The 15978-nt window shown below is 47.3% G+C and overlaps 8 protein-coding genes across 8 annotated transcripts in view; 4 read left to right on the top strand and 4 right to left on the bottom strand.

The window, feature by feature from the left end:
- MCYG_01719 (KapN) overlaps positions 1-2002 on the top strand; it is a gene marked incomplete at both ends in the record, with an annotated part of 3371 nt that extends 1369 nt beyond the window's left edge. Inside the window, one exon of the mRNA XM_002848739.1 lies at positions 60-2002. Within this exon, the coding sequence (XP_002848785.1) occupies positions 60-2002 (1943 nt within the window). The remainder of the gene's footprint in view (positions 1-59) is intronic.
- A 945-nt stretch (positions 2003-2947) lies between these two features.
- On the top strand, positions 2948-3487 carry MCYG_01720 (uncharacterized protein; the record flags this gene model as incomplete). The annotated part of the gene is made up of 3 exons (XM_002848740.1): positions 2948-3038; positions 3092-3160; positions 3228-3487. 3 exons carry the CDS (start codon positions 2948-2950, stop codon positions 3485-3487), a joined length of 420 nt encoding a protein of 139 aa, XP_002848786.1.
- Positions 3488-3924: 437 nt separating this feature from the next.
- On the bottom strand, positions 3925-4989 carry MCYG_01721 (pyridoxine biosynthesis protein PDX1; the record flags this gene model as incomplete). The annotated part of the gene is made up of 3 exons (XM_002848741.1): positions 3925-4554; positions 4622-4804; positions 4861-4989. The coding sequence occupies 3 exons, from the start codon at positions 4987-4989 to the stop codon at positions 3925-3927; spliced, it is 942 nt and encodes a 313-aa protein (XP_002848787.1).
- A 700-nt stretch (positions 4990-5689) lies between these two features.
- Positions 5690-7614, bottom strand: MCYG_01722 (conserved hypothetical protein; the record flags this gene model as incomplete). Its single annotated transcript, XM_002848742.1, has 2 exons — positions 5690-6112; positions 6178-7614. The coding sequence occupies 2 exons, from the start codon at positions 7612-7614 to the stop codon at positions 5690-5692; spliced, it is 1860 nt and encodes a 619-aa protein (XP_002848788.1).
- A 995-nt stretch (positions 7615-8609) lies between these two features.
- MCYG_01723 (conserved hypothetical protein) lies at positions 8610-9156 on the top strand (the record flags this gene model as incomplete). The annotated part of the gene is made up of 2 exons (XM_002848743.1): positions 8610-8939; positions 9004-9156. The coding sequence occupies 2 exons, from the start codon at positions 8610-8612 to the stop codon at positions 9154-9156; spliced, it is 483 nt and encodes a 160-aa protein (XP_002848789.1).
- Positions 9157-9350: 194 nt separating this feature from the next.
- On the bottom strand, positions 9351-11135 carry MCYG_01724 (origin recognition complex subunit Orc2; the record flags this gene model as incomplete). Its single annotated transcript, XM_002848744.1, has 2 exons — positions 9351-9649; positions 9743-11135. 2 exons carry the CDS (start codon positions 11133-11135, stop codon positions 9351-9353), a joined length of 1692 nt encoding a protein of 563 aa, XP_002848790.1.
- A 275-nt stretch (positions 11136-11410) lies between these two features.
- On the top strand, positions 11411-12909 carry MCYG_01725 (arginine biosynthesis ARG7; the record flags this gene model as incomplete). Its single annotated transcript, XM_002848745.1, has 2 exons — positions 11411-11922; positions 11991-12909. The coding sequence occupies 2 exons, from the start codon at positions 11411-11413 to the stop codon at positions 12907-12909; spliced, it is 1431 nt and encodes a 476-aa protein (XP_002848791.1).
- Positions 12910-13381: 472 nt separating this feature from the next.
- Positions 13382-15130, bottom strand: MCYG_01726 (protein transport protein SEC61 subunit alpha; the record flags this gene model as incomplete). Its single annotated transcript, XM_002848746.1, has 5 exons — positions 13382-13463; positions 13524-14602; positions 14664-14831; positions 14903-15003; positions 15087-15130. 5 exons carry the CDS (start codon positions 15094-15096, stop codon positions 13382-13384), a joined length of 1440 nt encoding a protein of 479 aa, XP_002848792.1.
- Between the last annotated feature and the right edge of the window lie 848 nt (positions 15131-15978).

The following is a 15978-nucleotide window of genomic DNA, read 5'->3' on the forward strand; positions in this document are numbered from 1 at the left end:
ACTATTTCACGCACCTGGATTTGCCCAAGTTGAAGATTGTGCTGTCATCATGCTGTTAGAATTTTGGACTGAGGTTGCGAGCGACATAGATGAGCTGGTTCTCGATGGGGTGTTAGTTATTTCGGAGGAGGTTAAACAAAAGCTTGCCAGAGTCATTACCGAAGGCTATGATAAGTTGCGTTATCCAACTCATGAAGTCGCCCAGAGCTGGGATGATAACGAGTTGAAACTTTTCAACTATTTCCGTCGTGAATTTACCGACTACCTTCTTGAGGTGTATCCATTGTTGGGGGTTGATGTTATCCGCCATATTCTGGAGCAAGCATCATCTGCAATTGCAAAACAGGACTGGGATGCATTCGAGGTTGCGATTTATTGCCTAGGATCCCTTGCAGAATCAGTTGCTGAAAATGAGCATGCCGACCCTCTTCTTGACTCTTTATTCTGCTCAGACGTGTTTGAATCAGTTTGCTATGGCCATAAAGAGATTCCACTAAAATCACGACAAACTATGGCAGACATGATCGATCACTATACGCCATACCTTGCTAGGAACGGGAAGCTCCTTGCCCCGGTGTTGAACTTCCTGTTTAGCTCCCTTGATTTTCCTTCCTGTGATCAAGTGGCTTCGCGCTCTATATCATCTCTCTGCCAATCTTGTCGAAAATTCCTCCCAATGCACTCCCAAGGATTCATCGATAAATTTCACCAATTATGCAGCAAAGCTTCGCTTGGTGACTCCACTCTTGAGCGTGTTGCGGAAGGTATTGCCGCGGTAATTCAAGCAACAGAGCTCGATAGCGAGAAGGCTATGGGCTTGTTAAAATTACTCAACCCTTTACTCCTCGAAGCACAGGCAGCATGTCAACAAGCAAGCAATGGCCAATATGAAGAAGGTCTGGAGCGCAGTTTAATAGCAATGCGATGCACTGCGAGTATTGGCATGGGAATTCGCGCCCCTGACGATGATATAATTGACCTAGATGCCCAAGAACCACAGCCTACCACAAACTCATTTTGGGTCAGCGATCCTTTGGGAATTTCTGTTACTGAGACTGTCATCCGTATTCTAGACACGTTAGTTGGTCAGTTTCCCAACGAGAGCTATATGATTGAGGCAACATGTGATGTGCTCAAAGCTGGATACACCGAGAAACAACCAGGGCCTTATGTGTTCCCGTCTCAGGTGACGGTCCGTTTTGTGAAAGCTACAAATATCTCATCTCCTCGGTTTTCAAATGTCATGGCAACTGCGACTGCCTTTTTGGCCTCCCACGCATCAAATCCCGGAGTCATCGAACAAGAAGTTACAGAGTTAACGATGCATACTGCTGCTTTGATACAAAGCCTGACGGTATCGCCTAGCAGCTATGATCCAGAGGCGGCCCACAGCTGCATAGACTTCCTTACTCGCCTTATCCCGAAATATTATACTCAGTTCTTTAACCTACAGTACGTGGATGGTGCTCCGCCACCCCTTCCTACGATCCTAAGCTTTACTCTGGATGTACTCAAGAGGCCAGATCCCCTGCCACTTCGCGCATCCTGCTCTTTCTGGACTGCTATACTGGCCCTTACCGACCTACCTGCCGGGCTTCTCTCAAACGGAGCTTCTATGGGGCGTCCACAGCCAGATGAACCCCCAGGGCTCCTTGACCCATATCTGAGCATTCTCGGAGAAACCGTCATGCACCAGACTGCTGGCAACTGCGCTCGTTCGGACCTGGACCATTTCTGCGAAGTCATAAAGAAATTCGTCTTCAAACATCAGGGAGCTGCTCGACTTTATTTTGGAAATGGGTTAGCATCACTGAATATTGCTTCTAGAAATGCTACTGCTGGCACCGGGGAAGTGCAGCCACAGCCGGAACCGTCTGTTTCACCTCAGGACCTACAGAAGTTCCTTTCTACGATTATTTCTCTTCGCGGAGCAAGGCAGACAAACGCAAATGTCAAGCATTTCTGGGTGTCTAACAGGGGTAAAGGATTTGCATATGCATGAATGAATACATCTCGAAGCCTGATAGCTCGGGTGATTGAAAGAAACCTCTCATCTCAGGTTGTTGGGCTACGGTTATGTGCCAGGTGTAAAGGATTTAGTTTGGGTTGAGACGATTGATGTATGGTTAGAACCTGGACGAATGGATGAATGAAAGATAAAATATAGTAATATCAAGCCTCTAAACTATCTTTAAGGCACTAATGCAGTGAGTCGCGTGATTTCTGGGGTAATTGTATGTTCACTCGAGCGTCAAGCACTCAGATGCAAGCCATTACCAACATTTGATATTTATCTCCCCGCACTAATCCGTGAGAGTTACATAGCTACGTTTCTTTATTCCAAGTCGATTGATATCCAACATAATTCAGCATCTCAACAACTTCTAAGCTTGGCATGACGGCATAAATATCGCATTTTCTATTTCAGACATCAAAGATGTTACAAGTTCGACCACAGATCCAGAATGAAGACGAACAGGTTGCCTGGCATCTCTCAACGAGTGCTGAGATACGATCCGTCTTGGGAGCAGTGTTTAGACATGAAATAAAAATACCCATAGCGAAGAAGCCCGCCAACTACTATATACCAGATATCTGTCCATATAAGTGGAGAGACACACAACTGCCATGTTTCAATTACTGCGCGATTTACAGGATACTCCATGAATCCATCAGTCGGGTATCTAGCCGTGTGAAGCATTGCTACGTTACGTTATGGTGGAGATGATGCATGAGAAAATATCGAATATCCCCGGATTATGGTGCTCAGGCTCGAATCCGGGGTTTCTCTAGCTACGGCTCTTGATATACGCATATACCAGTTCTTTTATAAAAGGGGCCTTGTTCCCCTTGGTTTCTCTCATCAGATCGTTTTCACCTTCTCTACTATCCAATAACCAAATATCCAAACTTGACTTACACCGTTCACAACCTTCCTTGTTTCAAGATGCAAATCACTGCTGCTGTTATCTCCCTGCTCGTCGCGAATGTAGCTGCAATTGCTGCACCAGACCCAGCTACCAAGGCATTGCTCAGCTGTATGTTCTATGCAAATGAGGACGAAAGATGAGTTGCTAAAATATTTGCTTAGCTGTTCAAGTACGAGAGGGTACAGAAGTCGGCTTTGTCCCTGGACTTACCCTCGACAGCCGTGGTGATGGTAAGTAGCTACCTGATTCAATCATTCATATGTGCGCAAAGGAGTTAATAGATGGATACCACTATAGGCTACCACAACTACTGCGATGCACCCTGTGTCGGCACCGTCTGCGTACAGGGAGCCAACCCACAGTGCTGCTACAACAATGGCGTCTGTGGCTGCTGCTGGTATATCGATGACCCAGCTTATCTGGCTAAAACTAAGCCTGCGGATAATCTCTCTAAGAATAGAGGAAGTACCAATACCCCTGCTGGGAATAGGGTGTCCGATTCACTAGCTTCGCAGAGACGACCACAGGCCCAGTATAGGGTAGGGGGAAAGAAGTAGTTCGAGGACATTCTTTGATGTACTGGGTGTATTTTGTTGATGATATTGTTGTGCCATGTTTTCACTGTCTACTATGAGAATGAGATAATTCAAGGATATATATATGAATATCTTCGATGAGGAGTACGTCCTTGATCCGACTCTATTTTCTAACTAGTAGTTAATCTAGTGTGTAGTTAAATGAAACCTCGAAGTGCTTTGGGCCTGGGACAACTTTTGAAAACGCTATTGCAAGATTTTTCCAGTCACGCCATTCATATACAAAAAATACTCGTATCAGGAGAAACCAAAAGATATATCCACGACGTCCCAAAAAAACAAGTCATACTATAGCAGAGGGACAATGGCTCTGAAAAAGGGTGGTTGATTCGAAGAGGTCCATATAGTTATTTGTAGGAAGGGGGGCAGTTGAATCGATTGAATGTTGGAGGATCACCCTAGTAGCCTCGTCCAGATAACTTATCCTTCTCACTCATGTCTCGTACGCTGATACCGACCATGGCCTCGCCCAGTCCCTCGCTCAGCTCAGCGAGCATCTTGGCATCCTTGAAGTGTGTGACGGCCTGGACGATGGCCTTGGCCCTCTTGCGCGGGTCACCGGACTTGAAGATTCCAGATCCAACGAACACACCGTCGCAGCCGAGCTGCATCATGAGAGCGGCGTCTGCGGGGGTAGCTACGCCACCGGCGGCGAAGTTGACGACAGGAAGCCTTCCCTTCTCAGCGGTTTCGCGCAGCAGCTCGTATGGAGCACCTAGCTCACGGGCGAATGCGCGCAGCTCGATCTCGGGGTCCTGCGCAGACTGCAGGATGGATCTGGCACGGGCAATTTCAGTGTTTACCTGACGCATGTGCTTGACTGCCTCGACGACGTCGCCGGTTCCGGCCTCTCCCTTGGTACGGATCATGGCAGCGCCTTCGGAGATACGGCGGAGGGCCTCGCCCAGGTTTCGGCACCCGCACACGAATGGGACGTTGAAGGAGTGCTTGGTGACGTGGTAGACGTGGTCTGCCGGAGTCAGGACCTCAGATTCATCGATGTAGTCGACGCCAACTGCTTCCAGGATCTGAAAAAAAAAACCCCCCATTAGCATGTCTAACCCTCAAGTTCATGTATGTAAAACTATGACTAACCTGGCATTCGACAAAATGGCCTATCCGGGCCTTGGCCATGACCGGAATGGTGACAGCAGCCATGATCTCCTTGATCATTCCGGGGTCAGACATGCGAGAAACGCCTCCCTCAGCTCGAATATCGGCCGGAACACGCTCGAGGGCCATGACGGCCGAGGCGCCTGCTTCTTCAGCAATTCTTGCCTACGCCTGGTCAGCCATCGTCGCAGTTAAGAGGGAACTCGAACACAAAAACAGACCTGTTCAGCATTGATAACGTCCATGATGACACCGCCCTTCAACATCTGAGCCAGACCAGCCTTGACGGTGAAGTCCTTGGTGACTCCGTTCTCGCCGGCAGAGCCGGTGGCGGGGTGTTCCTGTGCCATTTTTTGATAGATAGCGAGGGGGTTAGATGTACAAAGCTGTACAAAGATATATCTCCAGAGAAGAGTAGAGTGAAGCGACTGTCAATTCCCACTGCAAGACGAGGAAAATGTGTCAATTGTCAATTGTCGAGGATATAACAAGAGAAAGATGTTGGCCCCCCGCAGTTTTTTTTTCTTTGGTCACAAATTCGGTCGAGAAGAAAGTTTTAGCGGAAGTTTACGCCGGGCATGAAAAGAAAGTCTTATCAATTTGGTCTTCTTCTTCTTGTGACTGTCGATGACTTGAAGGGCGCAACCAGCAGCCGATGTGCGTAGATGCAAGTTTATATCAAGTCATCTGAACAGCAAAATCGTCCATACTCTGTAAGTCTTCGTCTTGACGATGAAAGAGGACGCCGTGGATATCCGTTTACCCGCCGGTAGCGAGGGAGACCTTGGTGGCTTTTTAATCTGGTGATATATAGAAACTATTATGTTATGGGTTGGAAGCAGTCTAGATGCGAGGGACAGGACGTTTTCTCGTATCGACCTCTTTTTCTCTCCGCGGCGACGCTAGGGAAGCATCTTTTCCACCAGGATATGCATACGACAGAGTACAGGTTGGATTAACATTCTATTGGTTCTCATTTCTATCTGTAGATGCACGGTCAGGCTGTATCCATTAATTAGCAATAACCAATGGCCAAACTCCTATTTGGCTTCAGATCCTGACGTTGCGGCAGTTAGTGACCCTCTTGATATCCTCAAAGAGACATTGCGCTTCGATGAAGAGACCAGTTTGGTTATCTACATCGCCTCCAATGTAGAGCCCCACGAATTGCCCGTCATTATTCATCACAAAGCTTCCCGAGTCTCCCGGCTCGCCAAATGGGATGTTATGGTTCAAGGAACCCACGACCACTGCAGTTCCTTGGACATATTCTCGCTCTCCCTGGGCATTCGTGGTCCATCCTTGCAAATCAGAGAGCTTGATCCCGTTGACCCTGCCTCCAGTGAACCCAGTTGTCCGGCCGATTTTGAATACTAAGTCATGCTCATCTACTGAGGCCGTGCCACTCATGACTGGTGCTGATGGAACATATTTCGCCCTGTATTTCGGGTTCACAGCATCATTTGCAGGGATCTAATAAGTAAGAGTTAATAAGAAAGCCTTTGGTCCAGGAAAAAAGTAGGGAAGCCATATAATACCTCGTTAGCTGTGATACGGCGCCTATCGACGTCGATTAAAGCCCAGTCAAGAAGCTGCTTCCGTGGGTTAACTGTAAACCCAGACGCAGCGTAAACAAAGCCAAGGTACCGCTGGTCTGGTCCAAAAGGGGTAGCCCTTTGAATGGTGGCTTCAATATCGCGAACTATAGATTTTTGCAGTCTGTACCGCACCTTGTGTGAATTTGGAATTGACGGGTCACCATCAAGGATGCGTTGGACTACATCATTTGGAGGCAGGTCTTTGCGTCCTGTATCTAGTTCATTTTGATAATGTGCTAGGGCCGATTCATGGTCCTTGAGGGCAGGAGAATCTAGCTTTAGGTCCTTGCAACCTTCTGGCCTAATGCCATTTTTGACCCATTCATTGTAAGACTTGTCGGATTTAGCGTCAGCGACGACACAGTGGAAATTTGTTAAACCATATCTCGTCCATTGCCCCGATACAGAGCTCTGGAGGTCAACAAACCCTCCAAATGTTGAAGCTGACTCTCTAGACCCTTGAGGACCCAGGCTTCCGCCAAGCTTGGCTCTGGTGTCCCAATCGCGGTCTTCCAAGAACGCATGCGAGTATTGTGCCATATTCCAGATATCTCCGCGACGTATGTTAACGGCAACGCCATAGTACCCGTTGCTATCTAAGAGCTGCACAATCTCATCTCTGATTCTAGTCCAATCATTGATGGACTCTTCAGCCACTGTAATAGCGACGGTGATTGGGCCTTCTCTCTGATCTTCCACTCTTTGGCGAATAACATATAATAATGTCCAGTCATTCCTTCCGAGTATGCTAAGGACTTGTGGGCGTATGGAGTTCCACGCCCTAACAAAAGGGTCATCTGGTGAGATTGGGTAGGTCACGATTCGGGGGTTGGCCCGCTTATCGAGAATCTCCACGTTCAACTGCATGAGCCCTTTTGAACGGAAGAGTTGTAGAATGTCCTTGCATGCCCTAAACCAGGAATCGCTTGCCAAGTTATGCTTTCTAGCAAGAATCAAGATGGTATCGTATCTTTCTGATACAACGTTAAAACAGCGGCGAACAGGAACCGCGCTGGACATATCGACACGGTATCTGTCAAGGATGCTGCGGACTGGTGCACGGAGAACTTCATCCCATGTGACATCGAGAGGATCACGTCTTTCGAGAGGCTCGCTGAGTCCTGGCAGCCTCACAAGGTGTGGGCCACCAGCGCGATAATCTTCGTTATGAATCTCATCATCTCCTATCGAAGATGGAGCTTCACTTTCAGAAGAGCCTTCGACTCTTCGGATGCGTCTTGGTCGATGTGCCGGGATACTTCCAGAGAATGAAGACGATGGTGGAGTTGGCATCTGAGGCCCTGCGTAGGCAACCTCTGCTGTTACGCGGCGCCTTGCCATGTAAAGGGGGTTAGGTTGCCGGTTTGGTTGAGACATGTTGAGCTAGAAAGAGGTATACACTATAGTGTGTACTGCTTTTGCTGGTAGAACAAATGTGAAATACTGATGGAGAGATAGGTAGAAGGCGATATTGGTGTAGGGAGAGAAAAAGAAATGGAAGAGGTTGAGAGAAGTAAGAAGGATGGTTAAATAGTAATTTTATGACTTGAGCTAAAGTTGCTGTGAATAGCATGAGCTGAAGGCTATGTGAATAGAAGATAAAGGAATAAGAGGGCAAGCGGATAGAAAACAAACGGAAAAGCAGCGGATATATGAAGAACAAAGAATTTTACCAGTCATCCTGATATCATGGTAAAAGTCTGGTTGAGGAAAAGGTGAGTTGATGATGTCATACGGAATTTGTACAGCAAACTATGAGCTGTACCGAGAACGTAGACAGCACTGGAACAAAGAAAAATAAGGCTAGAACATAGCCAGTATAGAGGTAGGTATCAATGTTTGATACCCTACTGGAAAAACTGCAGTATAGTGAAAGAAAAGCCATCATGGATAGTCCGGGGTATATGGATGGACATTGGCTGTGGTTAGGAGACACAGCCAATGACTCTTGGGATATAACCACCTCACTATTGGCTATAGACATAGCCAAAATGATATATTAGCTAGAATATTATATAGAAACAAGTTGAATTATATGAGTTTTTATATTCCATCAAGAATGGTAGTAGAAATTTCCAAGTTGAGAAAAGCCCAGAAACGACGGAAGAATATTTTACCCTTCCCGAAATCCCGCGACGACCGGGCCCGATTGGGCGACGCAGTGGGTCCGGCGTCGGATAAATCATAATACGCAGGAAAGCTTCCCGGGCGGGATCCGACGTCATCCACACCTGCAGGAAGATGGCAAAGAAACAACAAACAAGAACTACACCTACGGTCTGTTGAACCCACTAGCAAACGGATACACATCTAGGCTCTTCTGCAACAACTACTAGCACGTTATTCGCGGCGGACGTATAAACAAAATCACAATGGCTTCCCAGTTCCTCCGATTTGTCCACCGGCCCCTCCTCTTCGCCGTACCACTATGTGCTTCTTATTCAGTACTACAAGCTAGAATCAGTTCTCCCATACGATGTGACTACGCGTCTGGGCCCCTTCACCCTTCTCTGTCTGAATTCACACACCAGCATGGCGACCCTTCAATGCAGCAGAAAGGATCTTTCGGCGGTCTAATCACCGCCGAGACCGCTCGTCAGATCAGCCTAGGCAGTGCCCTTGGGGTTCTTGCTGGGCTTGGATTGCGTATATTTTCGAGAACATTGGCGTTTTCCTTTGGTCTGGCCATTATAATCATCGAGGTGCGGCTTGCACCTTAATATTTTTAATCTTTTGTGGTGATTGTCACTAACCTGATGAGAACAGTGGGCGGCATCAAAGGGATATGACATCCTACCGACGAGTTGGCTTCAGAGGCACATCACATCTGTTGACTTCCGGAAACTAACTCACGAAAATGTGCCTTTCAAGGCCAGTTTTGGGACAACTCTGGCGATGGCCGCTTTTGCTGAATTTTAGACCTATGCTTGTATAGATCTCTTTTTTGTCATAACGGTGGGCGCTTTGAAAGTTGAGCCGGAGACATATACAATTTCATTGATTGCATATATATATAAGGCTCTATATGGCTAGTATATACATCTATTTTACGTCCGGAATGAGAATCAGAGGGTATCAAACACAGGGAGAGTGGTTTTCATTATAATTCATTCTTATCCGTCGATGACGAGGTCTTCTAGTATGCTCTCCATTTCCTCTCGGGAAAGAGGAACACCAAGCAATTCCACACCACTGGGGTCCAGCTTTGACGTGATCATTTGGTGATCATAAAACTCTTTCAGTTGTGTCCTGAACATCATCTCGGACGAGGAAATAAACTCCTCTGAAGCTTTATGAAATAGAGCCCGCCATTCTATCGCTGCCCCATTTTTGCTTCGGATATCATTTTCTTCATGGTCGTCGGCTTCGTTTCGGGCTTCATTCTCTTCCTCAGCGTCTAGCTGCTGATCCCCTAGCATCATAAGAATCTCCGTGATCAACAGTCGATACAGCTTGCGCGTATTTTCTGGCAAACTCTTCAGCACAAATCCGATACCTTGTTTACCACCAATACGCCGGACTCTGCGTCCAAGTAAACTATGCACCTCATCCACAATGTTTAATTCAACATTGTATGAAGAAAATGTTGTGCAGTCGTGGAAGACAAAGTTGAACTGATCACGGAGTGTGATATCCCATAGCACTAGGAAATTAGGCGTATCTGCAGTGACTAGCATATTGATGTGTGGTATACTTGCAAGGCGGGCTAGCTGCGATTGCTGTTGAGCGCGACGTAATGGCGGCGCATCGATTGAATTGATAAGAACTATTATAGGTCGTGGAGGTGGGTTTTTCTGAAGTACTGAGCGAATAGATTCTAACACATCGTTAGGCTGAACACCTAGTTTCGAAGTATCATCAGGGCCTAGGATAGCTGTGGCGACGGTTGCCAGTACAGATCGAATGGTTATGTTAGGCGTATATCCATTCACAATCACAATTAATGGGGGTTGATCGTTATGCTCATATAACCAGTCAGCGTATCTCTGGACGAGTTTCCTTTTAGACCCATATCCGTATATGCACACGTTAAACCCCTCAGTCATCTCAAAATTCCATTGCGGAAATGAACGTTCGTGAAGCTCCAATAAGTAATCCTTCTCCTCCTGTAGTGGATCCTTATATTTCCCAAATTGCTCAAAGAATTCTTCATGTGTGAATAACGACGACTTGGCCATCGTATTATTAGACGACTGTACTGGCCCTGTCCGAGTTTGGAAAAAGTATTTCTCCTGAGGTGGTAGGTCCCCTTCCGGCGTTGCAACGCGTTCACTCTTTCTGGGCGTCCTCGGGGTTTTGGGCGTTTTTGGCGTTTGGTCTCCGGGTTCTCGCACTTTTGGTGGCCTCCCTCGTTTCCGGGGTGTAACAGGAGGCTCTTTAGGCGTTCCCTTCGGCTTAGCATCTGGTGCTTTCTCTTTATCCGCTTCCTCATCCCCAGCAACACTCTCATCTTCGGGTGTCACATTGTTGTCGTCAGACGGTACGTCCCAAATTTGTCGCGCTAGAGTATTACTGCCATCCCATATGTCATCCTCATTGGGCTCGAGAAGTATTCTAGCGCTTTTCCTCTTTGCTGACCGGTCAGCATTCTGGATTCGGGACGGGGTCCCCTTTGGTGTGCCTCGGTCACCTTTGGTAGGGGTTTTAAACAGGGTTCTCGCGACTGGCGTTTTGAGTGGGGAGACGAAATCAGGAGCGAAATCTACACTCTTGGTTGGTGTCTGCTTGGAAAATCGGGTTCTCAATCGGTTCGAAGGCGTATTCAGGGCAGAGCGTTTGGTTGGGGTTTCGTCCAATGCGTCATTTTTTCGGGGTGTTTGTCTATGTCTCTTAGGTGTAGACAGTTCTGCCTGTAAAGGGTCCTCATCTGATGATATATCTCCTTGCCTCCGCTTCATTGTGCCCTTTTGAGTGTCACGCGCAAACGCGGTGTCTTCTCCCTAACCCAAGTGTAAATATATTGAAGTTTCGCCCTGAAAAGCTTCAAAGCGCAAACGCGAAAGCACGTGATCTGCGCTTATCACCGAGCTTAGAAGCGCCGCGAAACTAAATAATTTGGAGTCAAAGCCATCAACATTAACTTGACTCACACTCTCTAGTATTCACCCTGGCGTGGGACTGTTGGAATTTTGGGCCAATTGGATACACCCTATGCAAAGCTTCTACGGTGAAGATGGCTCCAAAGCAGATCAGAACTATTGGCCAAGTCTCTCAATATGTGTGCCTTTTGTCCAAGCCAGTAAGTCCGGTTTCGGGCCAGGTACGCCAATTCACCTCACCCGTTGATGCATCGATTCCGGCATCAAAGCAGAAGTTTGTACCTTCATCAGGAACATATCCAAAGGGTTTCAAGGTTTCTGGAAGCCATGCAGGTGTTAAGGCTTCCAATACATCAGCCCCTGACCTGGCATTGGTGTGGTCTGAGGAGCCATGTTCCGCAGCGGCTGTTTTTACTACAAACAAATTCCAAGCAGCCCCTGTCCAAGTGAGCTCAGAACTGATTCGAAAGAGGAACGGGAACGGAATCCGAGGGGTTATTGTTAACGCTGGCTGCGCGAATGCTGTCACAGGCAAAAAGGGACTACAGGACGCGAGAAGCATGAGCAAAAAAGCGGACGAATGCAATGGGCTTAAAGAAGAAGATTCAAGTACTCTTGTTATGAGTACTGGTGTGATTGGCCAACTGTAAGAGATATTACGACCTCAAACCTCTATTAACATGGGGGAAAAAGCTCACCCTATTCTTCATCCAGATTACCTATTGAGAGAATCCTCAACAAGGTCCCTGAAGCACAATCCAACCTTGCGTCTACACATGCGGCATGGTTACGTACAGCTCGAGCCATCTGCACTACCGATACGTTCCCAAAACTCACCTCTAGAAGCTTTAGCCTACCGTCCTCACCGGACCGTACATACAGCATTGCGGGAATGACCAAGGGTGCCGGCATGATTCATCCAAATATGGCTACACTTCTAGGTATAATTTGTACCGATGCACCCATCGAAGCTCCTGTTTTGCAATCACTTCTTTCTCACTCTATATCTCGGTCTTTCAACTCCATATCCGTGGACGGCGATACCAGCACCAACGATACGGTAGCTATTCTCGCCAATGGCGCGGCGGGAGGAACGCCCATCTCCTCGACCGGTTCAAAAGATTATACCGCCATGCAATCGATTCTAACGCAGTTCACGCAATCTTTAGCTCAACTAGTTGTCCGTGATGGCGAGGGGGCTACCAAGTTCGTGACTGTTCGCGTTAAGAATTCGCCTTCTTACACCGATGCCAAATGCATTGCCTCAACAATTGCTCGTTCCCCACTGGTGAAGACCGCATTATATGGCAAGGACGCCAATTGGGGACGTATCCTTTGCGCAGTTGGATATACGCCAGACCTTACTCCTGGCACGGTTGTACCGGAGAGGACTAGCGTGAGCTTTAAACCTGCTGATGGAAGTGCTGAGCTCAAGCTACTGGTAAATGGGGAGCCAGAATCTGTAGACGAGGGGCGAGCCTCCTCCATCTTGCAACATGAGGATCTTGAGATCGTTGTGGATCTAGGAGGTGGAGCTAGTGGAGAGGCTGGTAGGGGCGGTGAAGATGCAATTTATTGGTTCTGTGATTTCAGCCATGAATACGTAACTATCAATGGAGACTACAGAACATGATATAGCAGCTACAGGTTCAATTCGAAATGATGAATTCACCTCCATTTTAGAATTACTGCAAGGAAAGATGAAATATCCGAGAATATATAATATAGAGAATAATCAAATTAACAGGCGTTTATTATATATACAGATTAGAGAACCTACTATCGGGCTTTTTTTTTTTGGACCACCTGCTTTTTGGTATGGAAGAGCGAGGAGGGAAGGCCCAATCAAACGTGCTAGCAATAAAAAGACAAAGAGCAAAGGGATCGGCTTGTAAATTATCTCAACCCACGCCTCATGGTTCCTTTGGATTTTATTTTTGCCTGTAAATGACAATTCGCGCCCAGTCATCTTCCCGTCCCAAGAAATATAGAAAGAAGACCACTCGACATTGCTGATAATACAAATCAAAATATTTAAGTAATAAATGCTTGCAAAGCGGCATCCAGAGCTTGCTGAGCCGTTATAGAAAAGATTATGTTCGGTCTTAGTTACCAGGGACTAGACCTTTGAGACCAGCACCGAAGTCACCTTCCCGTGCGGCGATTTCGAAGTAGCCGTAGATGATCCTATATATTGTTAGTAGCTGTATAGGATTACGAAACTTGTCATGGAGAGGTGTATCATACGTTACTGCGAGAAGAATACCGGTTCCACTTCCAAGAGCTCCCATAAGGTCACTGGCCACCGACAATGCGCCGATACAAGCACCACCAAAAGCGGCAGCTGTAGGGATAATTCTCTTGAGTTCCTTGTACATGCTTTGTTCACGGTGGCCAGCCATAACCAATCCTTGGTCCTTGAGCTGTTTGGCGACATCCCTTGGAGCAGAGCCGGAAACTTCGATCCAGGTCTTAGAGAAAAGAGCACAGGCGACCAACATGAAAATGAGATAGCAAACGGTGTGGACAGGGTCCAAGAGGGCTTCCTTGAAGTTGAATGGAGGAGACATATAGTAGGCAATACCAGAGGAAGCATAGAGTTGAGCAGAGCCACCCTCACGAGGTTCCCAAACACCAAGAAGTTTGACAAGGATGTTGTCGGAGAAGCGAGAGTACAGCATCTGACTGACCAAGAAGACGTTGGAGCAAAGGGCAGATTGCAACATGATCGGCATGTTCGAGGTGTAGAAGAGACGGACGGGGTAGGATCCACGAACACCACGTTGACGAGAGGACTTGACTGGGATTTCGACGCGGAAGCCTTGAAGATAGATAACAGCGGCAAAAACGACGAGGGTAGCAATAAGGTTCATGATGTTAGGGAGGTTCTGACGGTAGAAAGCTTCATAGAGAGCACGCTGCTTATCGGGCCAGGTGAGCAAGAGGTGGAAGAGGGCAATGACAGCTCCTTCGAACTCGGGTCCACGACCAGTGTTGATGGTGGTAGGAGAGAAGGCTTTCCAGATGATGGACTCGCAAATGTTGGTGGCAATGAAGAGCGAGATACCGCTTCCAAGACCGTAACCCTTCTGCAAGAGCTCGTCAAGGAGAATAACGACAAGTCCGGCAACAACAAGCTGAACAATCAAAAGGACACAGACACCAGCTCCCAAGTCGCTGGGTTGACCATAAAGGCCAGTAAGGACGTAGACACAAGCTTGACCAAAGGACAAAATGATAGCAAAGAGCTTCTGTGCGGTCTGGTACAGCTCGCGATCGGTTTTGAGGTCGAGGTTGACATCGATGAGTTGGGTTCCAGCAAGGAGCTAAAGATCCAGTTAGAATAAACAAAGCATAGATGAGAAGGCGCAGAAGGGGAAATGTTACCTGGAAGACCATGCCGGAGGAGATAATTGGGGTGATACCCAACTCCATCAGGGTTCCTCTGTTAGAGGCTAACATCATACGCAGCCAGTATAGGGGATCTGAAGTGTCGGAGGATACGATTCCGTACAGAGGCATTTGACTCATGACCAAGAATATAAGTAGGGTCAACTGTATAATATAGCCATCAGCCAGAGCCCAATTGCACCTTTTTCGCGCCGTTAGATGATGATTCAACGTACTCCAGTCCACATAGCCTTCTGGTTGAACGGGACCTTGGTCTCGGGGGCAGCCACCTCCGGGAGGAGGGGCATAAAGGGTTTGATCAGATCGAGGAAGCGTACTAAATCTGTCAGTAAGCGGTGTTTAAACCTATACACAGCTGGCATGGCCTCAATTGTGATCTGGCGATGGTGTTGGACTTACGGCCGCTCATGGTGGCGGTTGTCTTTGTTTTCCCCCGACTGAACAAGAAAGGGAGAAGAGGGGATTAAAGCGGTTTTATAGACAAAACCAGACAACCGGTAAAAGAGGAAATAAAAGGGAAGAGGAGGAAGGGGGTTAAAGAGAGAGACGACAAGGTGGCTGAAGAAGTTCGAAGTTCTTCTCTTTGGATGTTTTTGTGGACGAAAAAGGACTAAACGCTTTGAGGACACTCTGGTCGCATCTTGCTGACTAAGACACACGCGACTCTTTTCTTCTTTCAACGCCAACTTCAACGGCTACAACAACAAACACGAGAGACAGAGACGTCTACAGCAGAGACCTACGAAGAGATATCCATGCTGGAGGTATCTACGATGGAGTACTTGCCGCTATGCTATGATACGGTGCTGGCCTGCGCGCCGGTGACTGTCACGCTCGCAACGGATGGGCTCTTTAAGATGCTGTATCCTTTCAATGATATAAGAGACTATGGCAGCGCTGTTCTATGATATGCTATTGTGGATCTACTGCAATAAGATGGATCATCACTGATACCTAAAATATCAAGAGCCTCATGACCAGATTTCTAGTGATTTCTTTATACCCAAAGAAACCATAGTGGTGGTGCCTGAATATGCTATCAAACAATGCGATTTGGACCTTGTTTGAACTATTCCAACCCTTCTGGCTTGTTGACACCGTCCGTTGTTTGATACCTTTTTCTAGACTCCTGCAACAAAGGCATTGATTCTGTCAGCAACTGTTCCACAAGTGAATCAGTTGAAAGCTGCTCGAAACATTCCGTCAGTTCTATGGAAAACTATGGATTATGCCATGTCCAGAGGGGATACTTAATAGCCTGGCCTGAGGCCTGGATATTTCTTGTTTTTTT

This window comes from Microsporum canis, genomic scaffold (assembly GCF_000151145.1).
Source record: "Microsporum canis CBS 113480 supercont1.2 genomic scaffold, whole genome shotgun sequence".
NCBI classification, from domain to species: Eukaryota; Fungi; Ascomycota; class Eurotiomycetes; order Onygenales; family Arthrodermataceae; genus Microsporum; species Microsporum canis.